Raw genomic sequence first — 22,651 nt, 5'->3', positions numbered from 1 at the left:
CTTTACTGTGAGGGTGGTGAGGCACTGGAAAAGGTTGCCCAGAGAAGCTGGGGATGCCCCATCCCTGGAAGTGTTGAAGGCCAGGTTGGATGGGGCTTTGAGCAAGCTAGTCTAGTGAAGGCGTCGCTGCCCATGGCAAAGGAGTTGGAACTAAATGATCTTTAAGGTCCCTTCTAAACCAAATCATTCTAGAATTCTATAATCAAGGCAATTACATGACTTAGATGCTCTCCTGTTTAGTGAGGGACATCAATACTAAGGAGCTTCTTGAGCAGCTCAGTTTCTTGCCTTGTCTACTTTTTTTCACATCACTTAGGAAAGGGCTTGAACACAGCCCTTGTAAACAGAGGTGCAGATGCCTTTAAATTGCCATCTGCACTTGGTGGCACAACACAAGCACACGCTAATGTTCTCAAGTTCAGGCCCCTCAAGGCTTTTATTTGAAGATAGCTCCTTGTGTGTGCCTATTTTCCATCTGTAGCACAGAAAACACCAGCTATTGAGAAGCACATCCAACAGCAATATACACTGAAATTAATAAAACTTGGAAAGTAAAGCAGCAGGCTCCAGCCTAATAACTGAACACAACATGCTGTCACATGGTAAGCTTGGTTCAGATGAGCTACCTTGGGTCATTTGCTCCAAAAATAAGTGTAACTGAGAGCGTTGCTGAGGTAATGATCATCACCTCCAGGGAAGAGCACCACACTCATGGCTCCCCTGCACCCAGGCAGAGAAAATGGAGGTTGCTGTGGCAGACCGTTCAGATAGCGGTGTATAAAGGCACCACACAGGCCTGTGCCTAAGGCCACGTCATCACACTTTGTGCCCCACCACGTGTAGCTGGGTGCTTCAGGACATCACTGATCCGTAGCTGACTCAAGTGTCTTCCCTTTCTTGAGGATCAGCAAAGTCAAACGCAACATCAAGTTCATTTTCCAGGCCTTGACTCAAAGTGGATCTTTCCCTCGAGATGTGTGAATAATGGATTAACTCAGTTTGTTGGTGACACCAAGAACACTTTTTCTGTTATGAGTCAAACTAGAGCAGTTTATCCACTTTTTGGCAAGGGAGAATTCACTGTAGGTCAAAATGCTTAATTTTACCCTCAAACAAGTTGCTTTATTTCGTTCTTTGTATGGGGGAGAGCTGTCTTTTTCTCAAAATCAGGAAAAAAGGCAGAGGGGGAGTTGAGAAAGCTTAGGGTGGATGTCTTAGCATGAAAAAAAAGTTGCTTTACAAATCATTTTGCTTCCCAAATTTAATGCAGTTCCCTATTCATCATGAGAAGAGAATGACTCTTTCTATGATTCATTCTCATATGAAATTCAAAGGGTTTAAAAACATGTCTGATTTTGGAAAGTTTCCTACATTGCCACACAGTTTTATAGCTCAGGTAAGGTGTTCATCGAGAAAGCTCAGCTCCAGCAAAGGCTTCTGATCATGGGCAAGGAGAGAAATCCCAGAGTGCAGGGTGGCCCGGCATAGCACGGTTTGCAGCCTCGGAATAGCGTGTGCAGTGCTGGATGGGGTGAGCAAGTGGAAAGAGAAGGAAAGAGAATGGGGAAGTCTGAAGAAACACAGGATGTGCAAGAGGCACCAGCAGAGTGAATCAGTGTGATTTTCCCGTAACCCTGAAGTTACAGGAGCGGCTAAGGGGCAACAGCCACACAGAGACTCCAAACTCTTGAAACTTTCAGGCAGGGCAGGGGTGGTGGGACTTGGATGGCAGATTTGGAGTTGGGTTGTTATCTCTAAGCAGCATGGCCGTTTGAAGAATCTGTGAACTCTTTTCCTGCCTTGCTGTCTCAACCATCCTTATCTCTCCCCTTTTAAGGAGAGACGCTCAACTGTATCTGTTTCTACATCTAGTAAAAAGATGTGATTAGGTTAAAAAAAATCTGAACTTTTTACTAGCAAATTATTAACAATAATAAACACACTGCATTATTGCATTCCTTTTAATGACATGCACACAAGCAAGGTGTGAGCACAGGATGCACCCCTGCTTGCCTCGCTCCTGGATATAAGCTGAGAGCAGAAGCAGGGTTCACAGGGTTATCCAAAACAACTAAGGTGCCTGAGACAGGCCTGAGGCTGGCTAGTCGCTAAGAAAGTTACACCATGGCTGTCTAAACCATAAATGACATAGTAAACACAAGAATTACATCATTAGGTGTTACGAATCTGAGCACTTGGACAAAATTTCAGCAGGACGCTGAATAATTGCATCTATCTAGAGAGTGTTTCTATCTTCCAGTCCCTCAAAAGCTGCTTTAGAAAGACCACACAGTGGGAAAAGGACACTTGCTGACTAGAAAAGAAGTATGCTTTTAGCCTTGGGTAAGGATCTGGCCTCATGTACGACCTCAAGCAAATTACAGGGAAGAAACAGAGGATGGAGTCAGAGCTGGGGCTACAAATGCATAGCAAAACAGTGATGACAAACAACGCTGTTAGTCAGAGGTGTTCGGGGCTGGGCAACTGTAATTCAGGCTCGGGGAGACTCCTTCCCTGCTAGCACAAACCAGAAGGAGCACAGTAGGTAGGTGGCTGAAACATGTTCACTCCTGTCCCTAGGCCTGCAGCGATATTAGCTGTTCCTCCAAAACATACTCCTATATTCTGTTCTACCTCCTTGACCAAAGTCAAAGCTGGTTTCCTAAAGTCCTATTTGCTTTACCCTCATTATAAGATTCCGTGCAAGTCATCATGATAGAGATCTATGGCCTCAAAGTGAAGACTAGAGCAGCTGCAGAATATTTGATGTTGCAGCAAAAGTATAAATTTAAGGTAACAAGAAATATTTCTTTATTGTAGATGTTGACAACATTTCAGTAAATAAGAAAGTAGTCTGCAAACTAAAGATTAGAACAAAACGTGCCAAAAGCAGGTTCTCAGAAAATTGCCATGTTATTAAATTATCTTTACTTCAAAGCAGTAAGGGGGAAACTACATCATCCCTCTGCCATCGCAGAAAGTCCCTGTTTGGGATCAATGAGCAGGCATGTGCAGCCAACCTTCTTGCAATTGCCTGCAGGTTATGAATTTGGAAGTTGGTGGAAAATTTCGGACTGAGCCTGAACATTTGCTGGCATCTGGACTTTAATGTAACAGCCTAAAGGGAATGTTGCTCTAAATTTTAGATCACACTGAACTTGATGAAGGGCTTGACATGATCTACAGGAAAAGGTCAGAAAAGCTGTAAATGTTTATTTCAATGAGATTAAACCAATGCTTTCAATCCTGCTTTTACACTTCCACCTATGTACTCATTTACAGTCTCTGCAGAACCCTTCCAGTGCTTTTCTGTTCCGGGAGATCTTTAGCATGTAGGCGCTGAAAGGCAATGTACATGGCATAGATCCCTGTAAGGGACCAGGACAGTGGAATCTGTGGGCAACTGCATGGCAATTGCTAACTCTGTCAGCTCATCATCATCTCATCGGTAGAAAAAACAGCTGGGCAAGACTTCTTCAGCAGGAAGCCTGAGGGCCAGCCTGCTGACAGTAACACATGATGAAAGGTACCTTCACTGTGGAGGGACTGTGAAGAATATAACGGACAACAGAGCTCCACATGGGTCACGTAAGAGACTGTCCAAAGGGGATGTGCAGCTGGGAAGCTGTCACACTGCACTACAAGTATCTATCATTTTGGGAGGAAAAAAAACCAAAGAAGAACATGGGAATAGACAAGACAGGCCAAGTCATCATACTCTTCTCACAAAAAAAAAGAGATGTCAGAAGGCACTGAGGTCCTTGTGAAGGGTGCCAGAGATGTCAATGGCAAAGGACAAAAGAGGAACATTTTATCAACTGTTTGAGCTAGTCAGCTGCAGACATTGCAAAACACAGATGTGTCTGCCCTGCAGCGCTCTTAGCAAAAACTCACCAGGCATTCCTGATCTTCAGCTCTGTCTACTCTGGGCTATAAGCAGCATTGCCAAGCTCTGTTTGAACTTCGCTTAAATGGCTGATGATTCCTATGGCCAAACTGTCAGAGTGTGAACTGAGCGCCTATGTAGGAACTTGGAGCTGCGGTGCCTAAAGCCAGCCAAAGCATGCGCCTTCATTCTCAAAGCTGGCTGCTAAAATTGTCTGGTATAGGGGAAAAAAAAAACCCAGATAATGACAAGGGTGTGATAGTCAGGTCTAACATTATTAATAACATGTTCTTGCACATATGAAAATAACACGTTTTAAAAATAAAGGAACTTCGTGTTTAAACTGCAAGAGACTGCCACTTCAACTCACAAAAGCTGAGTTTAACCCTGATCTGTTTGACACAACCGTTTTGTAACTGCAGGGAGCTACTTGACAGTGACATGTGGTTCTTGTTCTCCTGCCTTAGGATGTCACTTACAGCACTATTGCTTATTATTTGCTGTGTGCACTTTCTTGACATTCGAGTCACTGAACTGACTTACACTCGCACTGGTAACTTCCCAGCTTCAGATTTTTTTTCCTCTGCTTACCATGCACAAAGTCTGATCTGCTTCCTTTTTTGTGCGTATTGCCAATCACTTCCAAGACAAATTCGCATTTGTGATAATTTAGAGGAAAAGCACTGTCCAAGGATAAAACAGAATTTAGATGAACATTGGAGTTGTCACATAAGATATAGCCACCAACTACCTCTCCAGCACCACTTCTTTTTTTTTTTTTGTCTGAGCCCAACTATTTGCAGTGGCTTGAGTGCTATTTAAAAGACCATAGCAAGCATACTTCGAGAGCATGTGCTTTCTGGTGTTTAGACCCATGACAGGTGAATTCTTGGTTTAGTTTTCTCTATATCCTCTTCCTCTTTTTTCCATCCATGCTGTAATGCATGGAATTCCTGGTCTACAAAGCAAAGCAAGTAACCTGCAATGCAGCAAGAGGAAGAAAACAGTAAGTATTCATGGCACATGTGTCAGGTTGTCTGGGATCAAGTCCCGGCACAAATGGCTGCACATGTACCATTTGTTAAAGCGATGCTCCCTCTCAGGAGTATTTGCTAATTTCTGGTTTAGGAAGTTACACTGCTCCTTATTTACGCTTGCATGCAGAAATGAAGTTTATAGATAGTATTTGGAAAACAGTTCATCAAATTGGCTCACTACATTTCCGTAATGACTACTGCATCTATGTAGTAACTGTTTTTTTAAGCCACCGAGTATTTTGTTCCATCTGGCCACTTTCTTCAACACGGTTCTGTTTGTATGGGCTACTGAAACTGAATGATGGCAGTACTTCCCCAGGTCAAAAGCAAACCTTGTACAACGCCCACTGTGATCGCTGTGAGCTGGTAGGGCTCTCAGCTGCCACAACAGGTCCACAAAGCTGAGGTGCTGTAGCTCATGCCATTCATCACCCAGGGCACCTCTGGTAAAAAGATGGGGGGTGTAGGGTGAAAGAGAGTTTGAATGATTTTTAAATAAATGTAGCAAGTTTTGGTATTATGATACTAGACAAGACTGAAATCTCTCGACTTCAAAGTATGAACAGTTTCATATCTCAAGCATTTCATGCCAAATGTTTGCTGGGATTTTTATCTCAGTCCAACAATTTCCAGTGATTCTAATGCTATGTAAAAGACTGTAGAAAGACATCCCCAGGGGTCTGTATTACTATTTGGCTTTATACTTCTTCCACTACTTCCAATAAATCATGAACTTCTTCAGATGTGTCAGAGGGCATTCCATTTCCCCGACTGCAAATGATAAATGATGAATAATCACATTTCTGACTTTTTTTCCCACCCTAAATTCCTACCTAGCTCTCCAGTGACTCCAACTGTTGCATTTGGTCTGTTTGTGCAGATGTGGCCTGCACAATGACTGTGAGTCTCTCAGATCCTTCTCTTTCAGGGCTACACATACGTGTGCGTCCTATTCAACTCGTTTGCTGTAAGCGTGAATTTAGCGGTTCTTCCTTCTCGTGTGAACATACAGAAATATGTGGAAATAAAGGAAATATTGAATGGAGGAAATTAAGTGTTGTTCTGTTGAACTTAGGCACCAGAATAATTGTGTGAGTAAGCATGTAGCAAGCCTCTTTTCTGTAGTCCGTGCTGAAGAGCATGACTTCACTGTTGCTATCGAAGCAAATTAAAGCTCGTGCAAACACACCTACAGGGCTACTCTGGAAAAACAAAACACCTGATTGCTTTTTGCTAACTAAAAAGTTCCTACCAAGCAAACCATAGCATTTTATTACCATTATTTTCAAAAAGGCTGCTCAATGGCTGTTAATTCCCACAGTCAGTTCTGGGGTGAGCTGAGAGGAGCATGCAACTTGTCATAGTTTAGGAAGAAGAGATTAAACTTGTTCTTTCTGGAACAAGATGAAAGACTCGTCAAGATCAGCTGAAGAAACTACCTCAGCTAAGCCGTATTTGAAGCAATTGATTTTAATGAGATCCCATCAGGAACCGTTTAGAAGACCAACTAGTCACTCAGTACAGGCTCATCATAAGCATCACGTAGTGTTGCAGAGCCCAGACTGCATTTAAACTGAATTACCAATCTGCATTTTAACAATGGACCTCAGAGGAGCACAGCCTGGGAATGTGGTTACACAGGTGGTTCCTATCAATATTACCCAAATCCTGCTGTAAACATGATGGGATACCAATGTTTTGTAACTATATCCATCATTAGACCAGCTTCTACAGAGCTGATAAGATCAAAACAAAAGCTCAGTGACCCTCTTGCATTTAGAGATTCCATTATCTTTATTATAGAAATCCCTGAATGCAGTTTATTTCCCATTACATATTTAAGCCCATGTTGTCTCTGACACTCTTCAATTCTCTCAAGATCTGAAAGCACTCTTTCTCTATGCTTATTAATTTTACATGGTACTTTGAGACAAGTTAATAATAGGATCCAACTCATCCACTGTCCCACTGTTGGGGAACCAAAATGCATGAATGAGAAACCTAGTGCTAACGGCAATGCTATTCATATAAAGCTGTTTTTATCCAGCTGTGCCAGAAAGCTAAACAGCCTGCTGCTCCTGATCCCTCCAGTTTTGTTCCACTCTGTGGAAGACAGTAAACAATCCCACAAGTATTACCAACTTGTATCTTAACTTTCCTTCCAACTACTACATAAATTATCTTATTGCCATTTACATCTGAGGTTCATACACTGCCACACTGATACTGTCTGTGCAGCAGAGACATAGATTGATTATCCAGAATATATGGCACAGCAGCAGCCATTCTCCTTTTTTTGGAAAGGTACCAGGCTCAGGAAGGAAAGGAGCCACCCGGGAAGCACCACATAATTTTTACCAAAAGGATTCTTTCTGTGCAGACTCCCATGCCTGTGCTGGAGGCAGAGGGGATGCAAGGAGACATGGGCCCGTGCTGGCGTCTTTAGACACTAGCATAATACGAACACTTACCCTTGTCTGACAACTTAAATTCCAGAATTATTAATTATCACAGGAAGCCACAGAGCAGCTCTCAATGAGTGATTTATTCAGGTAACATAACTACTGCTGTATTTGTGATTAGTCTAATACAAAGAGCAGTTTTCTCATCATTATTTGCAGTTGTGAAGTTTACTGAAGTAAACTCCCACCATATACAAAAGTACAGCCTTCTTTAAGGACTGAACTGGTTGCACAACTTTGGCTTTTCGTTGCCTCCTGAGTCACATGCTATGGGTGCCCTATGGGGTAACGTTTTACTTAAAAGTAGGACCCTAAACCACAAAAGCCATCCCTCCGTGGGACAGACGCAGAAGACAGCCAAGGCAGAGGGAAAACTGAGTCTCTGGAAGGAAAACCTGATAAATAAGCTCATGGAGCTTCAGGATGTTGAATTAAATGTTGTAGTACTCTTCTGCAGAAAAAAAAAACACGTTAGATTTGTGTGCACGAACAGCAGACTTTCAGGAAGCTGTTGCTGTTGTGGTGACTGTGTAGGTTACTTTGCAAACTACGTGATCTCACCTACCAAGGAATTCCTCATGCACATGGATGTGAAATCTAACTGGAAATGTGAAAAAAACCCTGGAAGTACAGCAGCTGAGCCCTTCCCTGACTTGTTGAAAGGACAGAGCTGCCACTGCCGTGAGCTGAGGGCACCTGCGTTCATCCCACCCTGTGCTGCACCGTACCCACGGCACCTCACATCTCCGGCCTCAGGTTTTGAAGAAGGTTGCTTTGCTCTCCACTCTGCCCGTCAACTGACATGGCATCTACCTCTCCTCAGCCTTCTGGTGGGCACTGGAAATTAGGAAGCTTCCGGGAGGCTTGCAGGAGGAATTTGCTTAAGAAATGAAAGGAATTGTCCAATGCTGCACCTTCAAAAGAGGGGAAGGCAGTCAATCATCTACTTCTATCAGACTTTTTTCTACTGCCCTAGTTGTAATAACCAGCAGTCACACCATAGCTCAGAAGACACAAACAGTGTGAGTCACCTCGTTTTCTCTGTCACAGGGATTTTTCAGCATCTTCCCCTCAGCAGCCAGTTGAGCGTTTCATCCCAAGGCAACCTGGTCCCCTTTTCACTTCCCTGTGCAAGTGTGGCCCCAGCGCCTGACCGCGCAACACTCCCTGCCTTGTCTCTGAGCCTCCTCGGGCATACTGCACAATTTTTCACCCTACGGTCAACATAGTTTCATCCCACATGGTTCAATGGGGCAGGAGGCTGCTGGCACACACTGGGACACCCTGTGCCAGGGGATATTTTGTTCCGTGGGGAACAACAAGGAAACATGACAGCAACAAACAACCACTGCAGAAAAAATGTGCTGTCACTAGGCCTCATGCAAGAGAAAGGGAAGATCGTGGTACCGAGCCCCGGGAAAAACTCCAGCAATGTCAAACACAGGAGTGCTGGCATTCTGTTGGACACCCCTGTTCCCTGCTTGCGTTGCTTTCTGGGGTGAGGATATTATCCCCACAGCTCAAGTCCAGACCACATCACTGCACTCAAGCTATGGATCTGCTTTGCTGCCTCAAGTGTAGCAGGCAAGCTCCGCACCCCGGAGCAGCCACATAGTGCTGCACAGCTGTACTGTACTGAACAGTTGCCCCGCTTCAGCCCGGGCTGGTCCCGTCTTGCTAGCAGCAGGGAAGGATCCCCACCAAAAGCGCTCACAGGTAATGCTAAATACTCCAGTATGGATCTGCCTACCATCATCTATAGGAAAGTCAGAAGCCTTAAAATCTGTTAGAAAATGGTGAGGAACAAAGTTAATGACAAGATGGTAGGTTTCTCCTGGGAGGAATTTTAGCAAAAGCAGGAGTTTGGTGATTGCACCCAGTATACAAAAAGCTAAAACAGCTGCTCCATGTTGGAGTTTATTTCAGGAAATAAAAAGTAGGGAAGAAGCTGGAATGACTACTCACTGTATCACACACACGTAGGTAAAATTACATGTTTTGGAAAGGGCTGTGGTTCCCATGTTGCAACTGGAAAAGCTTTTAGATATCAAACACATTATTTGGTGCATACTGGCACCATCAGAAGTATTAGATATAACACAGGAATTCTTAGATGCTGTTGGAGATTGAAATGGTTTGAAGAACAGAAATGACAAGCTTCACTTCAGGCAGAAGCCAATGTATCCTCTTCCAGAGCAACAGGTCTATCTTTTAAAACCTCTGTGAGATTTATTACTGTAGTACCTATTAGCATCAACATATTTAAGGAAGTGTTGGTGTTTCCATTATAAACTCCTATTTTAAAGTGTTCTATAACTCGGTTGTAAACATACAGCACTTGACAGAGACAGGCACAATTTGTCTGTTTCTATAGCGAACTTTAAAAAGTGTGCACGCGCACACACAAGCATGTATAAAAGCAATTGTGGGATCTTAGCCTTTATTGCAAATATGTAGCCCGAAATGATGTGAATCAATAGAATAATTTGTCTTCAGCCTCTGACATAGCCCTCTACTTTCACTGCTCTCTGTTGCAGCCAGTTACGCTTTGTTTTTCAAACCTTAAAAGGAACTGCTGTTATACAGTACCCACTTCTCCTGAGGGCTGTAATGTTACTGCCCAGGGAGTTTCACGTGGGGAGGGAGCCTCCCTCATCCTCCCCGCGCACACTTCTGCAGCAGGCCCATGATGAACTGTTTGGTAAACAAGTGGTGGTCTGAAAACCTCCCTTAGCAGGCACTTACAAAGGCTACCTGTAAACAGGAGAATTTTTTTAAACACTAGGTTGCAAAGAGCTTGGATACATTTGCAATACATCAGAGTGTGAAACAGAGCTGCCAAGAAGCAATTTGTTTAAGTTTTATTTTTCACTCCTGTTCTGCTTTTTATTTTAAGCTGTTAAAAAGGAAACAAAGGAAACTAAATGAAAAGCTTCTCTGTTTAAGGAAGCCTGGCTGCTCCCTCCTGAGCCTACTCCCTCGAGTCCATTTCTGAATCTCTGAGGAGCACTGTCTCCCCCATGGCCTCTCCTCCCGGCACCCATCGCTGGAGCTTTGCAGCGAGGGGTGGGAGTGGGGACTCAACCCCAGCAGCTCTGGGCCATGACCCCAAGGATGATGTACTCTGCACAGACGGTCTGGCTCCCACCAGCTGCTGAAGGAGCAGGCCGTGCACTCCACTGTGCTGCTAGGTCCTCCCCTTTAGTGAAGTACTTTAAGGAAATGAGAAGCATCACTGACCTCACAGGAACTATTCACGCACAGAAACTCAGCCATCTGCTCCTGTATCTTGCTAATCCAGAGACCTAAATCAATACGTCTGTTCCAAAATCGATCTGTTCTTCATGCTGGGGATCTGCCGTGGGAGCTGCTACTCATCCACTATATAGCATGAGAATTTGTGGAAAAAAAAACAAAGCCAGATGTATTTAGCCTTTTGGAATTATGGGTTCCGGAGACCTGTGTTTTGTATGTCCTTTCTGTAGCCTTGAGAGGGCTCTGCAATTGCCCTGATAGTTGTGAAATAAATGCAGCAAACTGAAAACCACCACTGTTTGGAAAAGCCAAGGACCCACTGAACAAGCCGAGGAATATTCTTTACAACAGAATTCCAAAACTCTATAGTTTCTGAATTTAATAATAAATCCACAGTGTGACAGCTCAATAAGCAGTTTAATTCCTCACAATTCTTACAAACAGAAAATCACCAGAATTGCTGGCAAATTGAAAGACCTGCAGAAAGCCAAGAGCTGCACAAAAGAGCATTCACTTCAAATAAAGGCACAGAGGCAGCAGTCACTCAGGCTCACGGATATGACAGGGTGGGATGGGATAATCCAGCACAGGGGGGCTCTAAGGAAGATCTGTGATCTCTCACAGTCGTGTGAACCTGCGCAGGGCTCACCCTGCTGCCTTGATACTCATCATCGTTTGCCCAGTAGAGGGGCGTTTAGTACCAGTGAAAGAGGGAACAAGCAGTTTCTCCAGGGCTAGCTATGCCCATGGTTTATCAAGACCTGTAGTTGTGGACAGAAACAAACTCTGTTGCTCTGTTGTTTTGACCCATTGCTATCCTCAAGCCCAGCCATAGCACGTCTTTTCAGGACGTACATGCTGCTTGGAAAGACCAAAGCTATGGATATCATCTAGCGAGCCAGCCTGTTCTGTGCGTTGGTCCGCAAATATTTCTGCCAGCTGCAACACCTGAAGAAAAGCTTGTGCTCGTGGTTAATAGCCATGTTTGAGCTTGGACACTCCTCTTATGTCGCCCCCCTCTCCCCACCCCCGGTCCCCACACCACAAGGTCAGTCTATATTTGTCCCTGCTGAACACACTCACCTGTAAGCACACACTTGAATGGCAGCAAAGAGAAAACCCCTGCAAAATTACTGGCAAATTCAGACCCTAAACTCAGCCATTGCTAGAGACCAGGCTTCTGCTCAGAGCTATCAGTGCAGCTGCACTTCACAAGCAGCAGTTCAAATGCTAGACATGCCTTTAATTTTATTTTCCATCAGTAGAAAACAGAGACTGAGGGTCACTGCTGGTAACAGATAACCTAGACGTATTGTAAGTAAAGCAGGGTGAGCAACGAGATAGCACACGGAGGTTGCCAGTGTGGCAAGCATGCCAGAAACACATTATTCTCCAGTTCAGCAGGATGAGCAGGTGCATAAACTACCGTTTTCACACTGGGCTAAATAAAGCCAGTACCATTTCAGTGTATCCAATTAGATCGCCTCGCCCCCCCCCCCCCCCCCCCACCTCCAGCCAAACTAAACAGATCATCTGGCTACTAAACAACAGGCAACTTGAAGACCAAATCATCCTGTCTGATCTGTCTGGACTTTTCTAGGAGTGGAGAACTTGTGCCTTGGCAGTGTATACACTTAGTGATGCACTTCAAACTCTTCTCAGTAACTACCATTTTCCTGATTTGATCCTTTCCCATGAAAGACCAAATGCTGTAAAAATCTTTGCCTTTAAAAAAAAAAATATAGCCTCTTGTTAGCTTCTGGCTTTTATGGACCATGTTTCCTGTGTAAGGAAGTCAATATGCTCACAAAATTAATGACATCAAATTCTGAATAGCGCCATATTGCTTCCTCATGAGCCACGGCTACTTTTTTTCTCAACAGAGAACAGCATATATAGTCCCAAATTATCTCTGAGAGGCAGAGTGTGAGGAACACAGTATAATACTGTACACGTTCTGCAAGTGGTGAAATGGAAAAAGAATTGCTGAGGTGTAGAAAAAGTCCGGGATCATTCCACACGGAGAATACAGTAACAGTTGGGAAAAGGTGGGCTGTGAACCCAAAGCCACTGTGCTAGTGCAACAGTTTCTCATACGGAATAATCTTCCCTTAAAAGACTGAACGCTTCAGAGCAGCTTGAAAACTCTATGAGTACAATCTCCCTCTATAATCACCTATCCATAATGCAGTGTTGAAGTTTCTTTTTCAGTATTTATGTATCATTTCACATTAAATTTTCCCAACGTGCCTATTAGGCTTCTCAGTTGTCCATTATATGATTTAGAGACCTAAGTGACTGAGTAGCAAGCAAGCGATACAACTTAAAACAGACTATCAAAAGTCTTACAGAACTTAACGTTTTTAATTTAGACCCTGGATTCTTGAGAATGGAGAAACTCATCTTTCAAAACCAAAAGTCCTCAGACCTCGCAGCATAACAGGAGTGGAGATGGCCTCCTCAAGGATGTAAAAATTGCAGTGTGCTGGAGAACAAAGTATTCATTGGGTCAGACACTCATATTGACACAAAGGGGTGGTGGAGCAAAGACACCCTGCGTAACCAGGCAGTCTTCCCATAGTTACTGCTGCATCCACACCACACATGGAAATCAACCATTACGTGGCTAAAGAAAAAAAAAAAAGCTTTTAAACTCAGGAAACAAAACACCTTCCAAAAATACCTCCTTTCCCTCTCTGCCACCAAAACCAGCCAGAGAGGAATGATGGTTGTCACTGAGCTGTCAATTAGAGCTGCCTCTCACAGCTCCAGCTTCATGGTGAAGGAGGAAGAGCGTGACTGTGAAGAAATTCTTCAAGTACATTTGTTCCTTCCAGTAAAAAGTTAGCAGGACAATCATGTCTTCCACTTGGTTATTTGGGGATATTTTTAGTTACCATACTGATCTTCTAAATATGGTTAAAGTGTCACTAAGAGGCACCAAAGATATAACGTTTTCTTCAGAAACCACAATTTCCACTCATTTAAGTGAAGAACTGCTGCTAAACATTATACAAATAGGCTCTTGCTGGGAAGTTTTCCCTGTTGCAACCTTAGCCTCCTGAATTGGTTCGGTTGTGCTGCTAAAGATTCCTTAAAATGTAGGCAAGATGGCCCAAGCAAGACCAACCTTTGTCCCAGACCTCTTGTTTTCAGAGGGGACAGAAGGCTCCAGTTATACCATTTGTGATGCATCTGGTTGGTTGGGTTGCAGTCTGCCCAAGTCTGTGCATTGGAAAATCTAGGCAGTAAAAGCATTACAAACAGTCATTCTGCTGTTTAACAAGATTCAGGTCATCTAGAACAGGCGGCCACAAACCCCAAATGATTTTTGCTGCCCATTGAATGGGCAGAATTTGGCACTACTTCTCTCACCACTGTGGTTCTTATAACCAACAGGCTTCCCAAAAGGGTCTGCCAAGATCAACCTTGATGTAATTCCAGCAACTTCACCAGAGGAATGTTTAGCTTTGTCCTTAATCACTCTCGTCCATTTTTCAACTTCCCAGAATCCTTCTATGAACAGTGATTTGCCTTTGATTCCTGGGACACCAAACCAAGACTTCTCTGTGGTTAGACCAGCAATCCCAAGGTCATTGTGGTGGAAAGGCAGACAGTGCTGGTTCTGCACGCCAGCCCTGGCTGCTGGCTCAGGTCTCAAGCTGCGCGGCCCCTACAGTAAGCGTGACTGAACAGCTCACACTATGCTCCACGTACTTCCCACATCATGGACCATGGTTACCAAGCAATACCTCCATTGCTCACTTTACATCATCAGACCACAAGCATGTCATCTTCCAGGTGAGCATTCTTCCAAAGACAAAGCTCTTGAAATTACATGCACAAAAACAAAAAGGCTAAGCGGGAAGAAAAGGAAAGTTATAACAACAAAATGCAGTTGATACAAAACTCAGTAAAAGACTACTCACTGGCTGGCTCCTGGGCAGTTAATGACTGCGGTACTTTCTAGTCATAATTGCTCCCTACACAAAAGCTATAGAAATTTGTCAAGGCTGGGTTTAGAAATAACTAATGCTTTGTAGCGCATACATGTTAACAGAAATCTTTGATCCTATGACCTTGCAGATGTCTACACACAGAGCAGCTGATGCAATTTTATTTTTAAGGGAGATTTTTTTTTTCTTGGAGCATAAAGTGCTTTACTTTTACAAACTTTAGGGGTACTGATACAACCTGTAAGGATGGATCGCAACATTTCAACTGGCAGCTAGGTGCTACTTGATGCTGACGACCCCAAGTGTTAGTGGAAGCAAGACTCTTCCCATGTGTGGTACGGAGTGTACACTTCTACAGAGGAGGCAAATCCTAGCAACCTCTTCTCTCAAGTAAAGCCACCCCTGACACTTTGTTGTCTCTCCAACCAAAAATCTTACAAAGCTTTTCACCTCATTCAGTGTATTTTGTAATACACAAATACTCCCAAATGTCTACTACCCCTTGCATTGTCACAAGGCAAGGGTTGGACATAACACTTTGTTGTGTGTGCTCCTTCCATCCCCACTTATCCTTGCAAAAAGTGTACTTTCAAGGGGACAAGCACTTAAAAGGACAGGAAAATGTTAGTCTATGAACATTTATCTCTAGCCAGAACTGCAAAGCAAGGAATACCCGAGGGTATCATACTTCCCAATTCTGCAAAAGTATGTGATGGTTTAGCCCTGGTCACCACAAAGTTTCCCACTCACCTTCCCCGTCCCCAGCAGGATGGGAGAGAGGAATTGGGATGAAAGGAAAACCTGTGGGTTCAGATGAAGACATTTTACTAGGATAGGAAAGGAAAATGACAATAACAACAAAATATAGGGACACTGAAATATACAAAATGAATAATGCATGGTTTCTCATGACCCGGTGTCCCACTGACTGATACAGCCCGTCCTAGGCAGCGATCACGGAAATGAAACTGAGCAGCAAGCAAAGGAGCGAGAGGGAGAGCGAGCAAGGGATCCAGAGAGTGAGATGCCCACCCCAGGCAACCCCCACTTATATAGTGAAGATGACACCATACTCTTTGGCCAGTTTGGGTCAATTATTCTGTTTATTTCCCTCCCAGCTACCTGCACATCAGCAAGACTTGGAAAGCTGGGCAGTTTCCTTGGTTTCATTAGCAATAACTCACAACATCAGTGTCTTTAACAACATTCTTCACATACGAAATCCAAACCACAACAGCTACTGAGAGGAAAATTAACTCCATCCCTGCCAAAACCAGGACAGGTATCAGCTATATTGCTATTATTCCAAATTATACCCTGCATTAAAAGCAGACTGATTACCAGGAATTTTGTTTTTAAAGCAGAAATGGAAGGCTGGATTATTTTTTAGTAAAAAAACCCAGATTTTAATAAAATTGAAGGCATTTCAGTGAAAATAAATTTACTTCTAGTGCAAATTCACTCTATGGAACTACAGATCTAAATTGGTACAGCTCAGAAAACAAGTTTTCCCTCAATGTAAGCAGCATCTCAGTTTTCGTTATGTTACTAATGTTACTTATACCCACTTACATGAAAAACTTAATTGCTACTAGACAAACCTGGAAGAAAATTGTAGTTCAACCTCATTTGATAGAACACTAAAACATTATTGAAAAGTGACATTCACCGAGACTTTTGAAAGCTTGCAGCAGGAAACTTTGTATGGACATAAAAAGAAAACCATGGAACATGGATTTTCTATCGAAGAAAAATTTACTAATGCAAAGCACTCAGTATCTTCTACCCTTAAAAATACTAGGATGCCAATTTTACTTTTTGATTAAAAAAAAAAAAAAAAAAAAAAAAAGTTGTCCTTCAGAATTTCACCTGTACTGTAAGAACTCTGCATTGGTCACCCAAAGCACTGATTGCACCTAGTAGCACATGCACTGTCTTTAAACAGTTGCATCTGTTTTACGAGACAACCATGGTGAAATATAGTCCCAATCTTCTCATTGCGGCTCTAGCCTTAAAACACTATCTGCAATGTCTCTCAAACAGTCCTTGTCGCATACATGCAATCCAGGATTAGGTCCACTGCTGTAGTATTAGAAACAAAAGATTTTGAGAATAACACATGATGTACTCTGAGAGATGTGGTCTTGGATTTCAGTTGCACCTTAAAGTCTGAGTGTCCCACATGTGCCTTTATTTCATGCTGAAAAGTTGTGCTGTTTTCTCTAATGGGAAAACTGTATGTGGAAATGAAGTGCTGAAACACTAAAAACCTAAACAAAGTTAAGGTAATTTGGGTAAAGAAAACCTCTTTGGCTTCTGTCCTGGTAAAATCAATAAAGAAAATCTGAAAACAAACTTATGGTCAAAAGTCAGTTGCTCGGGCTGCAAGAGTCTCACAATACAGAAATAATATCACATCTTTCAGGATTTCATTCAACTCGCCAAAAGAATGAAAATTCAATGGTAGGCTATGGTAAGCAAGAATCTTGCTCAGTTCTTTTCACTACTGAATAGCAATCCTGGATTTAAAAAAACCTTCTCATTTAAAGGAGCATTAAAAAGCGCTAAGACAATCAGAGATAATGATAGCAGTGGTGTTCAATTGCGTAACTCAAATATACGGCTCTGAATAGAACAAAATGAATTTGAGTCCTTGTATTTTGACTAGGCTTCCTTATACTTTAGAATAATTACAATACATAGTTTCAGAAATATTTGACCAGTTTTCACCAAAAGAGCCCTCAGGCATTTTTTTTTTTTTTTTTTTTTTGTGGAATCCCGTTCCTGGGTTCTTCTTACCTCCACAAAACAAGAGCAGTACATATCTAGGCATGTTTACTGGACAGACTGGCCAAGCCTGTGTTGGTCCTTGAGGGCTTTTAACGTGATGGGAACTGCGCTGCACAGTACCACTGCAGACACAGAGAGATTTTACTCAGTCATGAAAAGAAGCCAAATAAACTTCCATCAGTTCTGAGAGAATAAGCCATTGTGCTCATCAAAAGCAGACGGCAACCATCAGAACTGCACTTAATTCTAAAGCCTGGTCTTCAAACAGGCTTCAGTATTGCAATCTATATAATCCACAATATCCTTAATACAGAACTATTTGTAAGAGGCAAGAAAAAGAAAAACCAACCCACAAACTCTACTACAGAATGAAATATCCCTCTTCTTCCTTACTGCCTGTAGCAGAAAACTTATCTAGGACAAAATAATGAAGCAAAAATGTAATGATGATTCAATACTTGAAAGGGACAGAAGTTGCAGAAGCTACCAAAGGTTAGTACTACTAGGTCAGGACAACTCAGCTGCTAGCAAGCCTTAGTAAAGTCTCTTAGCTTACATGACAAGTTGTACAGAGATTCAGACCTTTTTCTCCTTAATCTTCCACTCACACTATCAAAATTCATGGTTGTATTGCCATCTCTGGTGGCTGCTTGCTGCGCACTAATTCTCTTTTCAGTTGAAGATACTAAAAAAAAAAGTGAAGGTGTTCAGATCATGTAGTCAAATATGATGTCACGTAACATTCTTAATACAATAAAGATGTTGGTAAAGCAGAAAGCTCTTCTTCAACTTTGAAGCATGCTGTGCCCCATTTTTTTACTGAAGGCTGGAAAACTCACAGAACTCCTACAGAGCAAGGATCCAAAAATCAGAAATGTTGGCTGCCAGCTGGTGAGCAAGAACCAGCTGGTGGAGTTAGCTGCATGGCTCAAAATACAGAAAAAGTAATTTAGAAAAGCCAATCCAAGAACAGCAAGAATTGTCCTTGTATATATTTGCAGCACATAACTCTCATGGACACCCAAATAATCCACTGAGTGGGAACATATCCCTGCACACACTACCACCTCACCAGGGGGCTATGTCAACGCTAACAGTTCAGACCACATGGCTTCAATCACAGGCAGCATTTGGTCCCTCCTCTGACGCACCTGGTTTTCTTCCACCAGCAACTGTGAACACTGTCATTCCTCAGCGCATTTGAGGAACAAAATCTTTCTTTCCTGGGCGCGGCAATCATATTGCTTACCACCATAACATACCAAAGTTGCAAGCTGGGCATTTAAGATCTATGAAATATCCGTACACAATTCAACTCCAGTAACAGATACCATAAAGGAGGCAGAATCAATTTTCAAAAAACTAATTTTAATCAAAACAAAAAAGTTGTTGATCATTAACAAGTTTATAAAACAGTGATTTAGTTACATAAATAAATTGATATCAGTGTATCAAATCTTAATTACTTTCAACTTCATGAGCATGTTTACATGGGTGATGAAGTACAACCTTTTAATCTATTATAATAAATAAAATGGAGAGCATGAAATAGTTTTTCTAACCAAAAATACCTACAAACATACCTCTAGAATGTTCTCTAATGAAGGGAACAAGAGACACTGGACAACTTTTGCACCAAAACATAAAAACTGCTTTAAAAAGCACAAGGATACAGAACCGTCAGCTAAAGTAAAGACACTATACTGTAACCAAAGTTGGTATTTAATAATATAATGAACAGTTTGGTAGTTAGATCTCCAGTTTGGTTATTTTAAAGCATTAAGACAAGGCAAGATAGAAGGCTGCTTTTGTTTGAGTAATTCTAGAGAAAATAAAATATATTAAAAAAACAAACTGAAAAGTAGAACAGTCATACCTACACAACTTTCTGTCCTGCACAAAGTCAAAATACCTATGCAGAATATATATATATAATATATATATATATGTTATTTGTGCACAAAGGTTAGCTTATTATTAGCTCACTGCAAAGGCGTAATGTATCACGTCAATCATTTTGGAAAACATTTTGCGTTGTGTCAAAAAGGATATTTCTTTAAGTCTTCTAGGCTAGGAGGCACGATCCCCAATTCTGGCATACTGTATTCTTAATGCTAAGGCTTGCTGCTCTGGCTGTGTATTTTTTGTTGTCCCTCTTTACTATAGTGCCTGTTACAAGCATGTGTGTATGTGTGCATACATATATATGTATACACAGGTTGTATAAATATATATATATAAAATTTCCCCAAATAGGTATCAGTCCAACCATGCAATCCAAAAGGTGGCTCTGCATAGATGCCCAGCATATAGTTCACCACCTGAGCCAACCCTGAAGCAAGGCGCACTTTAGTCCTTCTGATTGGTTTTCTTTTTTGTTTAAAACCAAGCTACTGCAGCTTCAAGTATTTTGCATTACATAGATTTTTTTTTTTTATAAATTAGTTAATGTTATATTTTTCAATATTCAGACATATACTATAATATATATACAGTACAATAAATGCTCTCATTCTTTTTTTAATTTTTTTTTGATAAATCCCTGAGAATGTATGTTGACAGTCGCTAAGTTTCCACATGCACAAGCATTGTGTGCCATGCTTCTGGATGAACAGCACTGCAAAGCCACGTGGTCAGCCTTTTAACTATTAGTATTTCATTTGTTGGTTTGTTTAAATATGCTGAAATGTAAGGATGAGTTATAAAGGAGTAAAGCTGAATCCATTCGAGGTACTTATCACAGGATGGAGGTGTTTTGTTTGGTTTTTAAAGCCATTGCAATATATGTTTGTTTTTGAGGCTGTGAACGTATACAGAAAGAACAGGAGAGCAATGTGGGCTTTTGCCACTTGACAACATATACTCAGTGTAAACCAAACCTTTTTGAACCTCTCTCTCATACAAAACAGAAAAAAGAAAAAAAAAAAACAAACAAAAAAACCAACACACATACAAACTTTCACAACATGACAGTTTAGTTTGCAAACTCAATATAACTATACACATATAATACCGGTGTGGCTCTGTTTCTTTAAGTTAAAAAGGATACAAAGGCAGGCTCAAGTAAAAACAAACCACCCCTCCCACCCCCTAATCCCCCATTCACACAATTTTGTCAACCAAACCGCTCACGAACCAGCATCATCAGTTTCTTTTTGCCTTTGTAGATTTGTTTTAGGTTGTCAATAAACTGTGTAAACTGGATGTGACCATCATGAGCCATTAAGAAGGTCTCTCGGGCCTTGCTGAGGAACTCTATAAACTCACTATAGTGTCGCGGGCTGATGTGAGTGAGACGTGAATGAGTTGTATTAATGTAGGCTCCAATCGTGGCATCCAAGAGTTGCCGTAAAGGGGCTTTGTCCAGTGACATGAGCTTACCAGAGTTCCTCCTTCCATGAAGTCCCACCATGCCAGGAGTGGTCAAAGTACACCTACGCAAAATGTCTGACAGTACTGTTGCACATTTGACACTTTTGACCACCAGAGGTATTATAGCTGCTAGCTCATTTTTCCCAAGGGAGTGGCTGAGCGCACATGCCCACAGAACGTCATTAATGGCAGGGTGTGTGTCCTGATTGTAACTCAGGTTGAGATGCGTCATGGCCAAAGTGGCCAGCTTGTAGGCCCGCATGGGGTAACCACGGTGCTCCATGTATCGTGCTATAGTAAAAAGCTGCGAGTAGCTCATGCCGGTTGTAGCAGCATCTAGAACAATTTGGTAAGCAGTCTCAAAAGCTATGTGATCCTTTTCACATAAGGTCAGTGCAGAGAGGGCACAGTTTTGAGGATCCTTCATGGCACACTGTAGAGCAAGCGTCCTAGCACTGCCAGCCAACTTCTCCTGCTGATGGCAGTCCAGATGCAGACGGACTATGGTGCTGTTGGACATCACTGTTGTAGCAACAATACTAGTGGCTTCTGTTGGAGTGAAAAGTGTAAACCAGTTTTGCATGATACTATCCAGTGCATAAACACCTGGGGAGAGAAAGAAGGGATTAGCCATAACTGAAAACCTAGCAGACACAGACTTTCAGCAAGAGATTACATTTGCAACAAAGTCTAAGATGTTGCCAGCTCATCCAAGCGGATGTGCTTCAGCAAGAAGGGTAAACCAGGGAGGGTCCTTTTCCAGCCATGCTAAAACACAGGCTACTCTACAGCAATCTCTACAGCAGTCACCAAAATGCAGAGAATAACAAAAAAGCCTCTGCAAGATAAACCTTAATCTCCTGGTGTGACAACTGAGCTGTATTACTTGTTATTTAATGCAATTAGGATAATAAGCTCTGGCTCATTTGGACCCATCACATCACTCAAAAGCAGCCCTCAAATTAAACACTTTTTAAAAGGCAATTTTAACTTATTTTCTCATTGCATCTCGAGGCACAGCGCATGCACAAAAGAATATGAAAGTATGCTAAATGACTTTTTTAATACAATAACATGGCATTTAATACAAAGCACACCTTAAAAAAAATATATATATAAGAAAAATCCTAACTCTCACCTCCTCCCAACAGGCTTTTTCATCTTGTAGCAAATCTGAACATCAAGATCCTTATTAGGGAAATACTCTGAGCAATACAAACTACTGGATATTATCTCAAATAGGTATTTTCCATAATATCGCTTTATTCCTGGCATGTATGTGCTTGACTGTGTGTTGGGCAGGGGGAGGAGGGGGGGAAATAGTAACTAATGGGTTGCATAAATTGAACCTTACAGTCAACTAGAGTGCCTTATTACTGCTAGAGGCAGTTTACACACATCTGCGAGCCCACCCAAACCACACCCAAAGGTCCTCACTTTCTCTATAGAGACTCTGATGCTTCCCATACACCCCTTACTCATGTGCAAAAATTCAGCATAGTCAGAGAACATCAGACCTTCATTTAAATAAACAGATTCCTTGCTTTGCCAACTTGATTAAGTCTCAAGAGTACTTTGCATAACATTATAGGTTCTTTATGAGATACTTCTATTAGAATATATAAACTAATTTAAAGCAGTATTAAAACCAGCATTTTATTTGCCAATATGCAACTGCACAAAATAATACCCAGGCACTAATATCTGTAAGATAGCTTCAGTAATAATTATCTTGGCAAAGATAAGTAAGTAATAAAACAAGAGAATTCCATAAAAATTTGCAGACACAAACCACTTTCTGGTTGAGGGCATACAAAGGCAAGCTGTATTTTCCCATGCTACTGACAACAGTAATTTCCCACTTGATCATAAAGCAAAGAATAAACTATTCCA

At 41.9% G+C, this 22,651-nt stretch overlaps 1 protein-coding gene across 1 annotated transcript in view; it reads right to left on the bottom strand.

Moving 5' to 3' along the window:
• Nucleotides 1-18,733: 18,733 nt before the first annotated feature.
• ZSWIM6 (zinc finger SWIM-type containing 6) overlaps nt 18,734-22,651 on the bottom strand; it is a 118,567-nt gene continuing 114,649 nt past the window's right edge. Inside the window, exon 14 of the mRNA XM_086770195.1 lies at nt 18,734-21,364. Coding sequence (XP_086626321.1) covers nt 20,502-21,364 — 863 coding nt within the window. The 3' untranslated portion in view covers nt 18,734-20,501. The remainder of the gene's footprint in view (nt 21,365-22,651) is intronic.

This window comes from Chlamydotis macqueenii, chromosome Z, assembly GCF_036417535.1.
Source record: "Chlamydotis macqueenii isolate bChlMac1 chromosome Z, bChlMac1.mat, whole genome shotgun sequence".
In the NCBI taxonomy this organism is placed as follows: domain Eukaryota; kingdom Metazoa; phylum Chordata; class Aves; order Otidiformes; family Otididae; genus Chlamydotis; species Chlamydotis macqueenii.
Note: the sequence above shows the minus strand (reverse complement) of the source record. Positions and strands in the feature narration are given on the sequence as shown.